Source organism: Clinocottus analis, unplaced genomic scaffold, assembly GCF_023055335.1.
Source record: "Clinocottus analis isolate CAN_PGR_092001 unplaced genomic scaffold, fCliAna1.0.p SCAF_18, whole genome shotgun sequence".
In the NCBI taxonomy this organism is placed as follows: Eukaryota; Metazoa; Chordata; class Actinopteri; order Perciformes; family Cottidae; genus Clinocottus; species Clinocottus analis.
Window position 1 is genome coordinate 7,082,551 of NW_027175909.1, and position 18,219 is coordinate 7,100,769.

At 42.8% G+C, this 18,219-nt stretch overlaps 1 protein-coding gene across 4 annotated transcripts in view; it reads left to right on the forward strand.

Moving 5' to 3' along the window:
• ctnnd2a (catenin (cadherin-associated protein), delta 2a) overlaps positions 1 to 18,219 on the forward strand; it is a 222,829-nt gene that overhangs the window by 123,269 nt on the left and 81,341 nt on the right. For 3 of the 4 annotated variants that reach the window (XM_068581588.1, XM_068581591.1, XM_068581589.1), the window contains exon 12: positions 3,860 to 4,220. In XM_068581588.1, coding sequence (XP_068437689.1) covers positions 3,860 to 4,220 — 361 coding nt within the window. The remainder of the gene's footprint in view (positions 1 to 3,859; positions 4,221 to 18,219) is intronic. The other variant, XM_068581590.1, reaches the window with a different exon arrangement.

An 18,219-nucleotide genomic window follows, 5' to 3' on the forward strand; every position in this document is an offset into this window, starting at 1 on the left:
GTGTGTGTGTGTGTGTGTGTGTGTGTGTGTGTGTGTGTGTGTGTGTGTGTGTGTGTGTGTGTGTGTGTGTGTGTGTGGTGGGGGGTGGGGGGTGCATGTTTGTTTCACCCGTGGCTGCTGTAGGCAAGGTTGTGTGTGAACACTGTTTATGACCTTAAAGCATGAGAATAAGAGGTGTTACAGGCACGCATGTTTAGTCCATGTCAATCACTTGCATATTTAGAACTCTGTGTTTGTGCGTGCCCGTGTGAGTGTGTGTGCGTATGTGAGAGGGATAGAGACTGTGAGGGGTTTTGTGTAATCGTGCTGAGCGCTGAAGCGTGTCGAGAGAAAGGACATGTCCTCAGCTCTGATCACATAGTCTACTACAACCACAATAGAAGGAGAGAGATAGAGAGACAGAAGGGTGTTAAGGAAGAAGGGGGGGTAGACATGAAATGAATGGATGATGGAGAGGAAGAGAGGGAGAGAACTACAGCAAAATAGGGATTGAAAGGGATGGTTTCAGAGGAGATGGCTGAGTAAAAAAAAGATAGAGGGATATGTCTAGAGGGAGGAAGAAAGAGGAGAAAAGGGCAAAGAAGCGATGGAGAAAAGGGAGTGACAGAGACATAGTAGGGTTGAAGGAAATGGAGGCATGAGATGAAAGAACGAGAAGGGAGGATGGACACGGGAAGCTCGGCTGATTGGTTTGATCGCCCTGTAGTTTGTTTCTTTCTCCCTATCTCTCTTTCCCTCCCTCCGCTTCTTTTCATCTCTTGCACATTCAGCTGGGGCTCCCTTGTCTCAGCAGCCCGAAGAAAAAAGTCGGTCCCGATCTGAGCGAGCCGGCCCCTCAGCTCGGCTAATTGCAGAGGTATCACTGTGTCAAATGACTAATAGACTTTCCTTTCCAGTCGCTAATCTGCCAGCAGGAGCACAGCCGCGATTTGTTTACTCTACGCCGAAGCAAGGGAATACAAAGACACACCCGCCCTTATATTTTCTTCTCCCAACACAATTTCACGCCGCCAGAGCGTTAGGTGTGAGAGGCGTTTATTGGAGCGCGCGTGTGTGTGTGTGTGTGTGTCGGCACATTTCATGATTTATTTCATATTTCATGAGATGGCACAGTGCCTCATGATGGACTTTTAATTCATGAAAGACACACCTGCTCACTCTCAGACACACATACGATTGTCTTACTAAAGGCCGTTAATCGCTGTGTGTTTTCCAAAAACTTGAATCTCAACTTTTAAATTGTCTTGAGATATTTTGACCTAATTGTAGTCTAATTATAATCTTAAACTTCAATCCCAGCTGACACAGCGTGTCAAAACTGACACAAGTCTAAAACCCCAACTGGTTCGCATGGCCATGAATACAAGAACACACGCACACACACACACACACACACACACACACACACACACACACACACACACACACACACACACGATGAATACATACACCATTACACACATGTATGCATAAACAGGCACCCGCACGCTGATTTCTGCCTGGCAATTTTGGCCCAAAAGGTCAAGTCATCAGTCAGAACACACCATTAACAGAGCAAATGATAAATTCAGCAGCACTCCATTTACTTGAGCTAGGAGGAGAAAAAGGGGAGAGCAGACACGGAGATTGAGTGAAGAAGGAAATGAAATGCATAAAGAGGTTTTTGGAAGCTGAATACAAAGTAAGAGATTTTTTTTTTAAAAACAAAAGAACAGACCGTAACTGTAATTTGACATGACTATTATTGGTGGATTTCTCTGTCTTCATGTTCCCTACCATCTCTCTCTATCATTTGTGATGTATTCCTCGTTCCCATATTTTAGTTCAGCTTGTACCCAATGACATCTCTATTTGCTGCTTACAGGCCATAAAAACAAGCATTTTATTTTTTTTTTGACGTTGCTCTCTTTTTCACTGTTCTGCCTCCCCCTCTTTGGCTCCGAGGTTCATCCTATTTGGGTGTCGAGTGTCTCGGTGAGCGCACACTGACTCTGGTGGTGTTAGCCTAAAGCCACGGCTACTAATGAGACGTTCTGAAGGACAGACACACCACAGACATCATTCAAAGAGTACAGAAAAGACAGGGATTTGCAGCTGATTGCAGTAACTGTGCTTCATTACCCTCCTATAGCCTCCCTTCTCTGCTGCTGTATGCCACTAATTCCACGGCCTCTTGTTCCATCCCTCTTCCCTCTGGTTTGGCTGCAGCTTCATCCCTCATCCCTCAACTGTGTCTTTCTTGTCCCAGCATCTCTTACGGTTTCTGCGTCCCTGCCGGATCCTTTAGCTCTTTGTGGGCATCAACAGAAGAGCTTTAGCCTCGTGGGCATTTTAAGAGCAGAGTGTGGAAATGACATTTTTGTCCTATATGGCTGGCAAAGAAAAACATTTTAAGCCAGATTCAAGAGTTCGCAAATATAAATATGCTAATGTGGTTGCATCACCCAAAAGGTTCCTTGTGCCTCTGGTGGGTCGACTAATGGAGTTTACCAGGCTCGGTGAGAAGAATTTAAATATGAGCTTTGAAAAATGATTGTTAAAGATGCACCAAGCAGGTTGGACAGATCAGACGTGTGCAAGAGGGTTGTGAAGGTCAAGTAAATACCACCACTCAAGACACTGCTAAAGAGCACTTTGGATGGTCACATAACAATGATGCTCACAACCTCCATCCTTTTTGTTTCTTTTATTTTTGCGTGCTGTGACTCATATAACGTGCGCATGTGTGTGTTTCTATGTTGAGTACATTGTGTGTGCACTCGCTCATCCAGAAACCGTTTTAAAGGGTAACTCTCTTTGTGAGGGGAGGCTCAAACTAATGGCCACCTATTGATTTCAAGGCGATGTGATTTATCACACACTCCCTGAAGAACGCATTGATGGTGTTTTTGCATGTGCGTACATGCGTGTTTTCTGTGCACATATACCTCGGTTCTAATGACAGATGACGGCGTCTGTCTCAGTGTTTTTACAGCCAGAGAAACGAGGCCCCCAGACTCACATTAACACCTTGATATATCACCGATCCACCGCTCTGACGTGACGGGGAGGGAAGGTGACAGCGACTGTGCCCCCTGCAGGCTGCTTACATCCCCCAAGCAAATCCCCATTCAATTACAATCTCACACTAAAGAGAGAAAGCTTGGTGTTTTACTTTTTCTTTTTTTTTAATTTTATGTATTTTTGTGTCCTTATTGTTCACAAGGCAGATGTCTCACTCTGAGGAAAACGTTTTTGCAATCGTCCTCTTGCTACCTGCAAATAGACGTATGAGCAAAGTTGCTCATTGCTCATTGCATGGGAATATTTTTGTCAGGCTAATGAGTCATCTGAGTGACAAACTAACATTGTTTACAAACCCTCAGTGGAAACTGTGGGTTTTTTTTAATGAGACTAACACACTTCACATTGGAGGAGAACTAGTGTGTGTATCAATCAATCCACCATGAAAAATGTTGTTTTTAAGATGATTTGTAAAGAACACTGCATGGCTTCTACAATAATATTCAGAAAAAAAACACTTAAAAGCTTGTAAGCATATTTGATTTAAAGTCTATATTTGTATTTTCAGCTTGTTTCTGATATATACATTGATTTCAGCAGTCATTAAAAATGATCTCAAACTCTTGCCGACAAAACTTTTGTCTACTCTTCTCTTTTTCTCTCTTCAATCCTTCCCTCTGTTGAACATTGGTCCTTGTTGTTAATCCTGGGCATGTGGCCAATATTTGTCCATCAATATGGAGACGCGCTTGTCTTCTCCCAACCACCTGTTCCTCTCCTCTCCTTCTGCCCTTTCCTTTTGTCTTTTCCTCCCGTCCTCCCCGCTTCTCATTCTGTATCCTCCTCTGCCCTTCAGACGTTACCCAGCGTGTCCATGACCAGGTCCTAAGTTATGTCCTCTGTCCCTACTTTCCCACCATAGCTCCCTCCTCCCCTGGTGTCGACTCCGTCCCTTTGCAGCGCACAGGAAGTCACGGCACAGGGACAGGGAACTACAGCCGTGGCGGGACCAACAACTACGCCACAGTGGGACCGGGCTACACCTCAAGCGGCGGAGACGTGTATGGCTCAGACCCCTATGTGGCGGACCCTTATCGCACCCTGCAGTACTGCCCCTCAGTGGTGGAATCCCCCTACAGCAAGTCTGGACCAGCCCTGCCACCTGAAGGCAGCCTGCAGCGCTCACCTTCCATCGACTCGATTCAGAAAGACCCCAGGTAGGATGAAAGTGTGTGTGTGTGTGTGTGTGTGTGTGTGTGTGTGTGTGTGTGTGTGTGTGTGTGTGTGTGTGTGTGTGTGTGTGTGTGTGTGTGTGTGTGTGTGTGTGTTTAATGGGGTTCACTGGAACACAGTATGTGCACTTGCATTCATTCCCTGATGCCTCACATTAACCCTAACCTTCACATAACAAATGTTTGTCTGTTGGGACCATTTTCATAACACACACACACACACACACACACACAAACACACACACACACACACACACACACACACACACACACACACACACAAGCATCAATATTCCGGTCATAGTGATAATAATGTTGTCTCAACAGGCACATGAGGGGTATACGACACTCATTGCTCCCTAATATTGATAGCTGTATATCAATACACAGTATGCATAAGAATAACTTTTGTGGTGGCTATAACAGCTGCAGATACTACCGTACTCACCCAACCCCACACTCCACCATTTCCTTTCAAGGCTGAAAACAGCGCTGCATTAGAATGATGTAGGCGGCTGCGTGGATGGGTCCTTGTTGCTTCAGATACTGGTTTAAGGATGAAATAGAATCCAGAAAGGCTGCTTACACTCATATATTCATGAGTTTGGAAGGTTAGCAGATACAGATGCAACTCTCAAAAGTTCAATATTATCGTCCATTAATGTATCCGCTTTCTTGACTGCCATGAGGCAAACAGCAGAATTACCACGTTTATTGGCCAGGAACACGCGCTTGCTTATATTTTATACGCCCACTCAGCGTGCTGGTGGATAATGTCACATTGCGTCAAAAATTGAGCCGTGCTCAACTTTTTTTTGTCACGCGACTCGGCTTATTTATTCTTTTTCCCGTATCGGCCCCGTTCGCAATGGGAAAAAAAAACGAAAAAAAAAACTACTTAATGAAATAGAGTGTCGCACCGGTTGCTTTAGAAGCTCCATTTCGCCTCCCTCAGTGTCACGCTGTGTGTAAAAGAGTCCTACTGCGCTGTGATCACTTCCATCGTCTCCTCAGCAATTAAGCAAAGCTCACTTTCCCCACTTTCTTTATATATATTTCACAGGACTCTTGATATATAATTCCTTTAATTACAGAGCGAGAGGGACTGAGACGTGCGTGGCTCAAGACTTAGCAGCAGCTATCAATCACAGGAGAGAGAGAGAGAGAGAGAGAGAGGGAGAGAGGGAGAGAGGGAGAAAGGGAGAGAGAGAGAGAGAGAGAGAGAGAGAGAGAGAGAGATGAAAGACGGAATACGAGAGAGAGAATTATTTAAAACTACAGCAAAGAAAGAGAGCGTTACTGAATGACTTGTGCACAGTCAGATGAACATACAATCCTCAAGATCCTTCAGTCTTGTGAAGTCGTATGAAGGATCTGATAATTAGGGCGTGATGGTTTATTATTAATGTAATCTGATTGACTGCCTTAAGACGGTCTTCTTGTTTCACACAAACACAGCTAATCTCTAATGTCTCCCTCTCATAGTGAAGAAAAGTATCCCCTCATATTCACAACAAGTTTGTGAAGCCTTTGTTGCCTGCACTGTTGTTGTTTGTTGCCTGCACTGGGTTGTTGGAGTCGAAGCAGTATTATGTTCTGTTTTCTGTGGTGTATATCTACAATACACTAGCCATTTTTATGACAAAAGCTCAGCAACAAAAACAACAACAACAAAAAGATTGCAACTTAAGATAGAAATAAGTTTATCAAAGACACGTCGTGAGCGGTCGGCAAAGGTCACCGAGATAAATAAAAAAAACTCACGGATTGCAATTTAAAACGTACACACATGTAGTGCGCTCCCTGATGTTTGGCTATGGATATGAAAACAGATAAAGGAGGAAGATTATGGTGATAATAAAGCAGACAAGATAAGAACAGTTTTATTATTATCATTATTATTATTATTATGATGTCATGCACTTTAGAGAGCCTGGAGTGTTGATGCACATGTATTAATAATACTGCTGAGTAGATGAAATTTTGTTTGCTGCCTTTATTACTCTGCAGTGAGGATGCCAGCTTTTAAATCGTTGCTGCCTTTACTGTCTTATCTGCTTGAACAAAGGCAGTGAAAACATTTAAACATTAATTGCTCCCGTTTAGGCTCAGTGGGAGGCTGTTTTTGCACTGCAGTTTTATCAACGTTTTTAATGGTTTCTAGTTCATCAAAATATGGATAACGGCAGTCTCGGTAACAGTCTAATATTGATGTAATAGACCTCTGGGTTTTCATAGTTAACATTCACATCACACACACCTGATACACATTTTTTTTAATATTATTTATGGTAAATGGGAAAATGATTGAGGTTCTGAAAACACATCGACACAACATGTTGTCATATATTTCCATTGGGCGGAGAGTAAACTATGTGTGTGCTATTTACAATAGAGCAACTACAGCTGGTTTAGGTTTAGATATGTTTCATTACTGTCGTAACTTGAGGCTCCGCATACACTGCAGGTCCTGGTTCAAGCTTCACCATTTTCCTGAATCATGTCCACTTTATTTTAGACAATAAAAATAATAAAAACAAGTCCCTAACCCATTTTGTACATGGTTCCAATATTTTAAGAGCTCCTTTGTGTGTTGCCGGCCCCCTGCAGAGTTCCATCAAACCGTATTTAATTAAAAGTTACAAAGTTATTCATGGCTATTTAACAATTCAGTCTTTACTAGCTGAGACTTGGGGGCAGGTGTTGATGCTTTAGACTCAGCGTGTTGTTTATTTTTTTTATTAATTTAGGCCTATCATGATGAACTCCAAGTCATTTACAACATCAGGTAGAATATGTCCATAACACAAGGCTGTTTTAATGAGTGGGTTTAATAGCAACACTGCTTTTTTTGTATTCCAGCCTCCAAAACCGTTTCCCATTACATATGCCCACATTGTTCTGACTAAAGCTTCAAAGGGACAATTCACTTGTATACCTAAATGTGCTTAAAGGCCTCAGTCTCATGTAATATTGGACTCTTAATGGCGTCTGCGATGTTTTTAGACATTTATTTCTACAGAAAGGTCCCATTAAGATACAAAAGCTCTTCTCACATCCACGTTCTTTTTACTTTACCACGGTTTTGCTCTCGACGGCTCACGTTACAGCCTTAAGGGATGAGTGAGCAGAGGTTATTCAGTTGGTTACATTAATTTAGTATATGTGTATAATATATTTAGTAGACACATATACTATTAGATTTAATTGGATATAGATGGACAGATATAATGATGAACTCTTAACACCATTGAATTTGAAATCTTTTACATTTCTCTTTGCCATAGGTTAAATGACCCCCTACTCAAGCTTCACTATTTCTTCTGCTTTAATTGGACTTAGCTGAGTTTACATGAAGTGTGAAATGAGTTAGCATCAATTATGTACAAAGAACACTCTGAGTGAGGGCAGAGGTTATGTCTATGTGTGTTTAATGTGCGTGTGTGTGCTTGTGAGAAGACTGTATTTTTTTCCTAACTCAGCAGCACGCTCTCTGTGTGTGTGTGTGTGTGTGTCTCTGTGTGCAGCTAGTAACATGGTTAGGGGCCATTATAGTTGCAGAAGAGTGAGCACGTTTGAGCAGAGGTGACGACAGCAACACAAAGGGAAAACTCAATAACTGCTAATGGATGGGAGTGAAGAGTGCGAGATAGATAAGGGAAGGGCGGAAGATGAAGTCAAAAGGAAGGTAGCTGAACACAGAAGAAGAGAAGGGAAGGAGGGGAGAAAGGGGGCACATGGAGGAAAGAGGGCGGGAAACAAAGGGATGAGCGGGATTATGTAAAACAAATGGAGATAGATGTAGAGAGTGAAGAGAAAGACAGCATAATGTAGATAGGTGGTACCCATCATTGTTTTGTTTGTATTTTCCTTTAAGATCTCTTTGCAAAAAGAGATTCTTATCCCCACTGAGTTTCTTTCTTAACTTGAATCCTAAAAAACTATGTAGAAAGCAACATGAAGATCACAAAATTTGAGCACACGGAAGCAATAACAGTAGGGAGGAAGGGAAGGGAAAGCAAAAAACAATAATGAAGGAAAAGAAAAAGGAACAAATGAAGGGGGATTGGAAGAATGTCAAGTAAGGGAGGAAAAGCACAGGGAGACATTTGTTTTGGGATTAAGGGAGACATACCTTGAGGGATCGACGCATAGGCATTTGAGAGGAAGGACGGGAGTGGAGGAAGAGATGAACATTAGCCCAGGAGGAGGAGCCATTGGTTATTGTTACAAAGGTTAGGAAGCCAGTTAGAAAGCAAAACACACCGTGAACCGATATTTACAATAAGTGAGGAGAATTCAGCGTTGCAGAAATGAGGATTCTTTGTCTTATCTCACCAAACACTCGATCAGCCTGAAACGTAGACGCACCACTTTGAGATAAGATAAATCAAACTCGCCTCATTTAAATCCAACTCCCCTCATTTACACCATCTGCACAAGTCCAACATGTATTCCCCCAGCAATGTCGGCTCCACTGAAGTTTGAAGAAAGAAATACCCCCTGTGCCCCCATTATGTGCTAGATGCAATAGAGCCGCTTCCATGAGGTTGCTATTTACAGTACCTTGATATGATGTCATCTGGTGTGACATATGTCATTGTCACAGCTGGCTATTTAATGACTGTGTCTGTTGGCTCACAGCCCAAACACATCGCTCTATTTATGGACAATCTGCAATGGTCAGCGGTGACTGTGTTTGCGTGTGTGAGTGTGTGAATGGGATGAGTGTGTGTGTTTGTGCGTCCAAGGCTGTGTCTAATGCGGGGCAATGGAGACGCTGTGTGTGCGTGTGTGTGTGTGGGGTAATTAGCACACACGTGTATGTGCCTGCATTCATATGTGCCTGCATAGGTCTGCTGCATTGCATCTCCAGGTGTCGCACAGTTTAAAGGACAATAGCGTGTCAATGTATGTGCCTTAAGAAGCAAAGTGGGAACCGGTGATTACTCTCGTTATCTGTTGGACACTTGTGTTTATGTTTATTTATATGCACATGCGAGTAAAGGAGAAGCGTAGTGGCTTGTATTCCCCTCTTGTAAACCGTTGTCTGCTTGCACAAGCACACTGTGTTGGATACATATGGTTTATGTATGACTCTACAGATGGGCCACCTACTTTAGATGGAAATTGAGGCACTGGCTGTGTGTGTGTGTGTGTGTGTGTGTGTGTGTGTGTGTGTGTGTGTGTGTGTGTGTGTGTGTGTGTGTGTGTGTGTGTGTGTGTGTGTGTGTGTGTGTGTGTGTGTGTGTGTGTGTGTGTGTGTGTGTGCCTGAGCGGTAGGTCTTGACCATGGGATTATATTCAGACAGGAAATCCCTCACTCACTTAAGTGAAAGTAAGACACACTCACATCAACAGTGCACAGTTTAGCGTACGATGCACCTGGAGATTTATATTGTGTACACTGGACACAGATTTCCTTTGGCTTTAAGTGCAGTAGTTTTCTACTGCAGTTGAACAGATGCAACATTATGAATGTAACAATGTTCTCTACATTTAGTGGTGCTCCTGATGGGCAGTCCTTATTAACTGTTTGTTTAGCTTGGTAACACACACACTACCTTCATCTCGCAGTCATGTTGAGCTTCTTCTCTGGGTTGCTCCCTTCATAGATTTTTTTACTACTGTATGTCAACATATGACACTGCTTGTCCTGGCACAACACATACAGTGCTTTGAATTTAGATGATACAGTTTGAAACCCATTTTTAGCTTGTTTTATGACAAATAAGTGCTTTATTGTCTCAAAGATAGTATCATGAAACTATTTTTCAGATCGCTACATTTACGCTACATTGCCCATTGAGTGTACAATACATACAAACATGGAGTTTCCTTTATTTGTCCATGGCTCATTCTAGCTTACGTTGGTATATTCTGATTTATGGAATTTAGGAAATAAGTAATGAAAAGATGCCTTGGTGAGAATAAAAGTGAAATGCAGCCATTTGTGTACATTTATGTGTACATTTATTCTGACGCTCGTGTGTGCTTGTGGGGAGAGAGGATGCTTCAGCACCATGGACAGAGACTCAAGGCTGCATTGGGTTGTACAGTTTCAGCACCTTGGAGAGGGACAGAGTGTGGGCTTATCATCTCTACTCCTGTTCCACAGCTGCTGCTTGAACCACTTGTTCTAACTACAGAGTGCACCCGAGCAAGCATGAACTATTTCCTCCTCGTGACTACGCAGGGTCACCCTTGCAACTATCTTGCAAAATAGATTGTGCCATATAAAAGTGCTATATAAATGTGTAATTAATGATAAAAGATGAGTTAAATATAACACAGAACAAAACATGAAGTTACAAAACACACGTCATGTTCTCCTCCTCTTAATGGCACTATAGAAAATGACATTGTTGATTCAGAATGGAGAAATGGAGGGTGCCAGTCAGTCCTTTTTGTCCTTTGTTATTAATCTGCATTCAACATTATGAAACAGAAAAAGAGAAGGACAGACACAAATGAAGTGGCAATGAGAGAAAGATAAAGAAAGATGAAACAATGGGTTAGTAACTGGATGACTCAGGGGGAGCAATGGAGGGGGGACAGTACGGGTGTGAGAGCACAGTCACTGAGGGAGCGAGGGATTTGAAGAAAGAGGGAGGAAGGAAGCGGGAGAGACAGATAGAGGAGAGAGGACACACTCTATTGGCTCTCAGCACGGCCCAGGGGTAATTTCCTCTCCACATGAGAAATGCATGCTGGGATATGGAATCACCTCCAAGGGAGGGTAATGATGCATTGCCAGAACCTTGGCCCTCAGGCACAGCTGTGTGTGTGTGTGTGTGTGTGTGTGTGTGTGTGTGTGTGTGTGTGTGTGTGCGTGTGTGTGCGTGTGTGTGTGTGTGCGTGTGTGTGTGCGCGCATCTGTGCCCTGGCCATCATCCCTGCCTGTTCTGGGTAAATTGCCCATTGTAGTTATTTTCCTTTTCTGGGGTGGCCTATCTGTTTGTGCGCGTGTGCACGTGTGTGTGACCTTGAGATGATAACAACCCTGCGTGTCTGCCTTCTTCTCTGCTACAGTAAGCTTCATCCTAAATCTGGGGCCTTGGAGACTGAAGGATGGGCCAAAGAGAGACAGACAGATATATGGGAATTAGGGGGCTGACAGCCAGAGACATTTAGACTTGTAGGCACACAGAAACAAGTGGCACATGATTCAAACATACTTAAACATAAAGGCTAACAATTAAAGGAAATCTGTCTGTCAGGCAGAAAGAAATAAGAATGGAAAGCATGCAATTAATTGCTGGTTTCACGCTTTCAGTGAAGGACATTTCGTCATTGTGTGTGTGTGTGTGTGTGTGTGTGTGTGTGTGTGTGTGTGTGTGTGTGTGTGTGTGTGTGTGTGTACTGTATGTGCACACTCTGATGTGTGCAGCTGTTAATGAATCTGTCGTGTTCTTTTGATCCAATCATTGCATTATTGTTTTTTATGGTAATTACTGCCATGGACATTTCTTCGATTAACAGCCATCAAACCTTTTCACACACATACACGGAAACAGGCGCACGCATGCAAATGCACCTATTCACTGCGAGAGCTAATCTGTGGGGTCTGAAAATACCTTGCTATATGATATTTTTTTCAGCCGCTTCACACTCAAAAGTACGATGATAGATGCTTTCCTTCTTCTCCTCCCACCACCTCCCCGCCGCTCTGTCTCATGACACCGGCGGCATTTGGGAGGGATTATGGGAAAATGTCACACCAGCAGAATTACAGTATATCTTTTCTCCCCCCCACGCCTCACTTCACCTTTCCTCTCCTTTAGTCCACACTTGAAAGCAACCCTGCTTAACCATACTCCATCTACTGACTCAATGGTACACTGGGAGCACAAATATTCCCATAAATATCAATTATAACAAATTGATAGATTGATAGATTGGTAGATTTGACTGATCATCTTTATCTTAACATTTCAATATATGTTTTAAATACTTAGACATATCAAATTGGTGTTTTATGTGTTTGAACAATAAGTAATACTATTAAACTATCATTTCATTGTAGATTATTTCAAAATTATTGTTATTAATGAGGCAGAATTAAGGTCTTGTTGATGTGTATGCTTAATAACTTTTCAAAGCATTTCTTATCAAATTCTTGGCTTCAGAACAAAAATGTTTTTCAGCACTATCTGTATGATGAGTCCATATTCCAGTTTCTCTACGTGGATCTCTGGGTACCACTCAGAGTGAAAATAGGCTACACATAACATGAATGTCGGCATAATTCAGTTACATGTACAGCACAGTGCTATCGCTATAACTACCCTCATGAGACAGAGATACTAAGTTTTATTTTCCCGGTGAAGTCTCACATGAGCTCTGCACTATCGACTCTGCACTCAGAGAAATGTATCTTCTCTTTAATTACCTCTTTTATTAACATCCACCACAGACATTACTGTCAAGCTGTTGCACATCGAGCATGCCACTGTTATCTTTGTGCAAAGCTCAATCTTCCATGAGGCTGCAGATGTTAAGGTCACTGGGTTGTACATCTCATGTCCAGGAGAGGAATCTTGACCTTTCCAATGCTGGTTATTGGACCCATCTGGACTGAGTTATGTCCAGAGAACTTAAATAAAGCTGAAATGTGGAGAACAGAAATGTAAAAGGGGTAAGAATGAGAAAGCACTTTGACGTGTGGAAAGAGATAAACAAGTTTCCTCAATAAAACAGTAACTGCTGCAGTGGCACAAAAAAAAGGGAACGTTTGTCGTGGTTGTTGTACTCATTTTGAATTATAATTAGTCATTTCCGGGTTAATCACATTTCGCCTTGCTGCCATGTCGGTGTCCGCCAGCTGCAGAGGTACAGAAGCGCCTCCATAGTACAATAATCATCTCATAATACATCCCTGTGGAAGTGCACTTCCTAAGATAAAACACTCACGTACCTACTCACGGGAACATATGTGCACAGACGCTCAAACCAATATTGTTTTAAATAGTTTTCTTTTTTCTATTTGCCATGCTAGGTGGGCTATAGAGGATAAGCATGCTATTTTTGAACATGCCACAGCACAGTACGCTCACTTTTTTTTTAATCAGTGACATGCTTTTGTTCTAAATTGCTGCTGCTCTCCTTTTGCCCTCCAAGAGATTTCACTTTGCTTCTTGGCTCAGATACTCAAATCCCATATTGACACAAGTAACACCTAAATTCTTCAGTGAGGCCCTTTTAATAGCAGAGTTACTGTTAATACTGTAGTGGAATGGAGAGGGCCAAAACACGTGTTTTAAGAAAAACTATTGAAACTTGCAAGATCACAGGCTTGTGACTGGAAGGTGAAATGGCACTTGAACTTCCCTCCTGACCACTCACCACTGTCGTTGCCTTGAGGAAGACCCCAGATCCGATTGTGTGAGTGTGGATCAGGGCCTTGCTAGAAAAGCATCCATGTCCATTGAATCCACATCAGTAGAATTATACAATAATATGACCCATGTGCTGGTAGCCATTGTCAAGAAACCCCAAAATAGTTGTTTACTATGTGGCGGGACACAGCTATCTGCCGTGTGAAAAGTGGAGCGCACATTATTTATTTTCATCCCGGGAAACTCTCCTGTTCTGATCATACTTGTGATCTGCAGAGTCATGACGGAATAACTCTCATGCATCCTCGGGGTGCTGACTCAATTTAGAAACACTCCACTGTTATGCATCTATTGCTTCGTCTCTCTCCATCTCTCCATCACACTTCTGCAGCTGGAGAAGGTGCGACAGTGATGATAGGTTGGGTGGTACAGGCATTCATCCTGCACCCCGCTGTGTTTTCTCCCTCTCTCTGGCTAAACACACAGTTCTTCTACGCTTTCACCGCTGTTGTCTTTTTTTAAAACCCTTCTTCTCTCTCCCACATGTGCTATCGCTTGCTCTCTCTTGCTCTTTCTTGCTCTCTCTCTCCCTCTCCCTCTATCAATCTTCCTATCCCTGTTTTTGCTGCAGGGTTTGAGGTGATCCCTAAGGCTCTACTCACAATGCTGACAATAGTCCTTTTGTGTATGTTTGCATCTGAGTGTGCGTTTCTGTCTCGCACCTATGCGTGTGCTTTCACCTCATAATATCGATAAAGGTCATTCGGTCAGCCAGACACATGCTTCATTCTGACCGAGACTCAAGTGAAGCCTTCAACTTGGTAGAATGATGGCTGGGAGAGAGAGAGAGGGAAAGACAGCGACAGCTCGGTAAAAGAGGAAAAACTGTTGGAAGAGAGAGAAGAATGGAGAATTGAAGAATAGATGCAGGGCAGGCTCATATGAGACATCAGACAATGTTGTTGGAGTGGTGTTTCCCCTCTTTTTCTTTGTGTGTGTGTGTGCGTGTGTGTGTTGCTGTGTTTCTCTGGGCATTGGCACATGCTGGAATGAGCACCATGTGCATTCGCGTGTGATCGCGTGGACATTTTGTACCTTGTGTGTATTTGGCTCTTGGTCTTGGACTGCCATGTGTCCCGACCTGCATCCCGTGAACCACAGACATCACATTCACCTCAGGATGGATCAATACTGTGGGAAAATCTTTCAGCCAATTCTGTGCCATGTAGCATTTCATTCTGTCAGAGGTATCTGTATTTCTCAGGAGGAGGAGCAGTTGGTATATTACAAAATATACAGTGAACCTCAGTGTTCTCGGGGAAAGTGCATTGGGCAAATTGTTTTTGGCTTCATTGTTTTCGAGCTGTCACAGAGCTGTCAAACGGGCATCGCTCGGTAATAATTTCACTCCGATTCCGTCATGGGTTTCACTTTCACGGCAGCAATCATTTAACAAGGATGGGTGAACATGCTTAAAATCTAATTTCTCTTACCAAATGATCCCACTTTGGAGGATGCAGTCATCTGTGTCATTGAAATGTTGCTCAGTGAATATAAGGCAGCAAAACCACCCAAACCTCAGAGCAAACTGATTAGAAAGGTGCGAGAAAAAAAAAAACACCATAGCATCCGCCTACATTTCACTAAGGAGGGAGCCGGTGTTTGTAGTGTATATCGCTGTGAAGTATTTCATTTTACTTTATGTTGAGTGAACCCAGTGTGAATACAGTCTGCACTCTGTCATACTGCATGAGCGCGGCCTGGTTGGCGATTCAGCATGTAATGTTTCTATTGCACAACTCTATTCTTTATTCCTCTCTTTCCTCCATCCCCTCCAATCCTTCGAGTGGATGACTGCTTTTAGTCGCACTTAATCCGCTTTTGAAGGTTGCATTTACGTGTGTGAGGGCTTTAAGCGCACGCGTTTTCACATGAAAAATGTCAAAATCGTTCAGCGTAAATGGACATTTTTGTGTGATGCCACATTCCCCACCATCAATATATTCGTCAGAAATATCGCAATCACAACAGTGCCATTCCAATCATTGTAATACTTATTATCATCATATAATTATCACTACTTCTCCTCCATATCTGCATGACAGAAAGAAAGCAGTGCTCAAATGCAAGAACAGCATCACAGTCGTTGCTATAAATCTAAGCTGAGTGAGATGTCATGATCACATCTTGTTTGTCACTGCCTCGATCATTAGTTTTGTTGTCATATTCATATTTCATCTCCACCATCTTCTTACCCTAAATGTCATCATCTTCATTTCGAGCATCCCTATGAGCGTGTTCCTCGTATTGTCTCACTGTACCGCTCCCACTACCCCAGTATGAACTAATGAGAATTGCAGGTGCGTGAGCTAATCACTGGTTTATTAGTTTGTCTTCCCTCTTGCATCACCTCGCATATTATACCATCTCTCTCGCACACCAACACGTTGCACACAAGGCAATTGCGAAATATTAATATGCCCACACCCGCACTCACACAGTGCCCAAGGAGACTTTAGTCACATCAAGGTGAAATGTAAGCTAAGTTCATAATTACCCTGTAATGCCTGGGCAGAGGCAAACCGAGCTGAATTATGGAGCCATTTTGGATTGGATATATAAAAGCTGCACAGCTACCTATTCTTTAAAGTAATTGTTTGGGAACGTTTGCAACAGCAGACCTTGGACTCGGGAGTTTCTTGGTAAAAGTTAATGTAAATGAGTGCAGAGGGGTAAATACTGCTCCTGGCTACTTTAATAGCAGCCAGGCATGGATACATTACTGAGTGGGCCGACCTCAGGTCCATGGGACTTCAACCAGAGCCTCTATGTAATCTTACTCAATTATTTTTGTTAAAGAACCAAAATCTTTAGTCAAAAGTATTTAATAATTCCCCTCAACGTTTACTTTAAAGGTGACACAACAAAGAAGCCATCAAGATGCACTCCAAGAGAGTGAGTCAGTGTATTTACATGCACTTGAGTAACCGCCTGCAGTTTCTGAAACGTCAAGACAGTTAATGAGAATCCCAATTGACATCACAAACACAAACACACAAACACACACACACACACACACACACACACACACACACAAACACACACACACACGCACACACATAATACGTGAAAACTGTCTTGATGATGGCAAGTACAACGCGATCATAATTCAGACAGTTGACATCTGTGTGAGTGTGTCTGTGTGTGTGTGTGTGTGTGTGTGTGTGTGTGTGTGTGTGTGTGTTTGTGTGTGTCTGTGTGGTTTTCATGTTGCCTAGAGTTTAGGCCCATTACACGCTCAGCACACTGGAAATGTCAGTCTCCATGATGCAGCTTTCTCTCTTAACCTCATCTTTTAACCATCCATTGCTTTTATTCGAGCTGTGCAGGTTGTCGCCTTGGCCTCCGCTCTCAGAGGAGAGGGAAATAAATAAAAACAAGTTCTGGGACCAAAGTGTTTTTGCAAGTGGGGTGCCTTAGTGCTGAATTGAATTTACCCTGAGTGTGTGTGTGTGTGTGGGCAGTATGAAGGATGCACAGGCGTGTACATGTGTTTGGCTGTGTGTGTGTGTGTGTGTGTGTGTGTGTGTGTGTGTGTGTGTGTGTGTGTGTGTGTGTGTGAGAGAGAGTAATAAGAGAAAACATACAAGCTGAGTAAGCAAAAGAAAGTGTTTGAGTGAGAATACATTGTGTTCATCTCTTGTTTAATGTCAGGCAGGTCCTTGACCTCAATACTAAATGTCTGCCTCTGAAATGTGAATCTGACAGTGGATGAATGCGTTACGCGCATATGTTCAGCTGTAGGCCGTGCAAATGTCCATCTTGACCTTCTCATTGTGATATTCACGTGGCAGAATAAACCTGGATAATTTGTGCTTGCGTGACGCTCACGGACACACAAGCTGACAGTGTGCAGCACCTTCATTAGGGACGAGGCACATTTGTTGGTCATGCATTCACACACACACACACACACACACACACACACACACACACACACACACACACACACACACACACACACACACCTCATTAGCACCATCACATTAAAAACAGCTCACCTTTCCAGCCTGTCGTTCAGAGGCCAGGTCATGATTGCATGTCGGCTTGCAAATCAAGAGACAATGGGACAGTAATTTTTCAGCATGCTCTCTTTCATCCAACAGCTTCATCTTCTCCTGCACATGATTGGCTGAGTGTGGTGGATGGGGATTTGATTGGTCAATTTGTTCACTTGTGTTGGATCATTGCTGAAGTTTGAGTGGCTCTTCTCAGTCTTATTTCGGACATCATTACACTGGTGGCTCACTGATGTCATTAATATATGCTAACACCCACCCCAGTCTATAAAGGGCTGGTATTATTTAATAATGAACAGATCCCTTAGAGGGAAACAAAGTATTGCTAAACTATAGCTTTACCTACTTTCACAACACAGTAGAGTACACGAGGCATACCAATGAGGCTTGCAACTTGATGAAGTCCACTTGAAACAGCATTTTATTACACTGAATCTCTTACTACAACCAAATTGGTTTTTCGATTCCGAGAGATGTTCTCTGGGAATCAGATTGTGCTGTATTCATGCTTTAGATACAGTAGAATACACAGCTCAATCGTAATGAGGGTGCAAGTGATAGATTGCA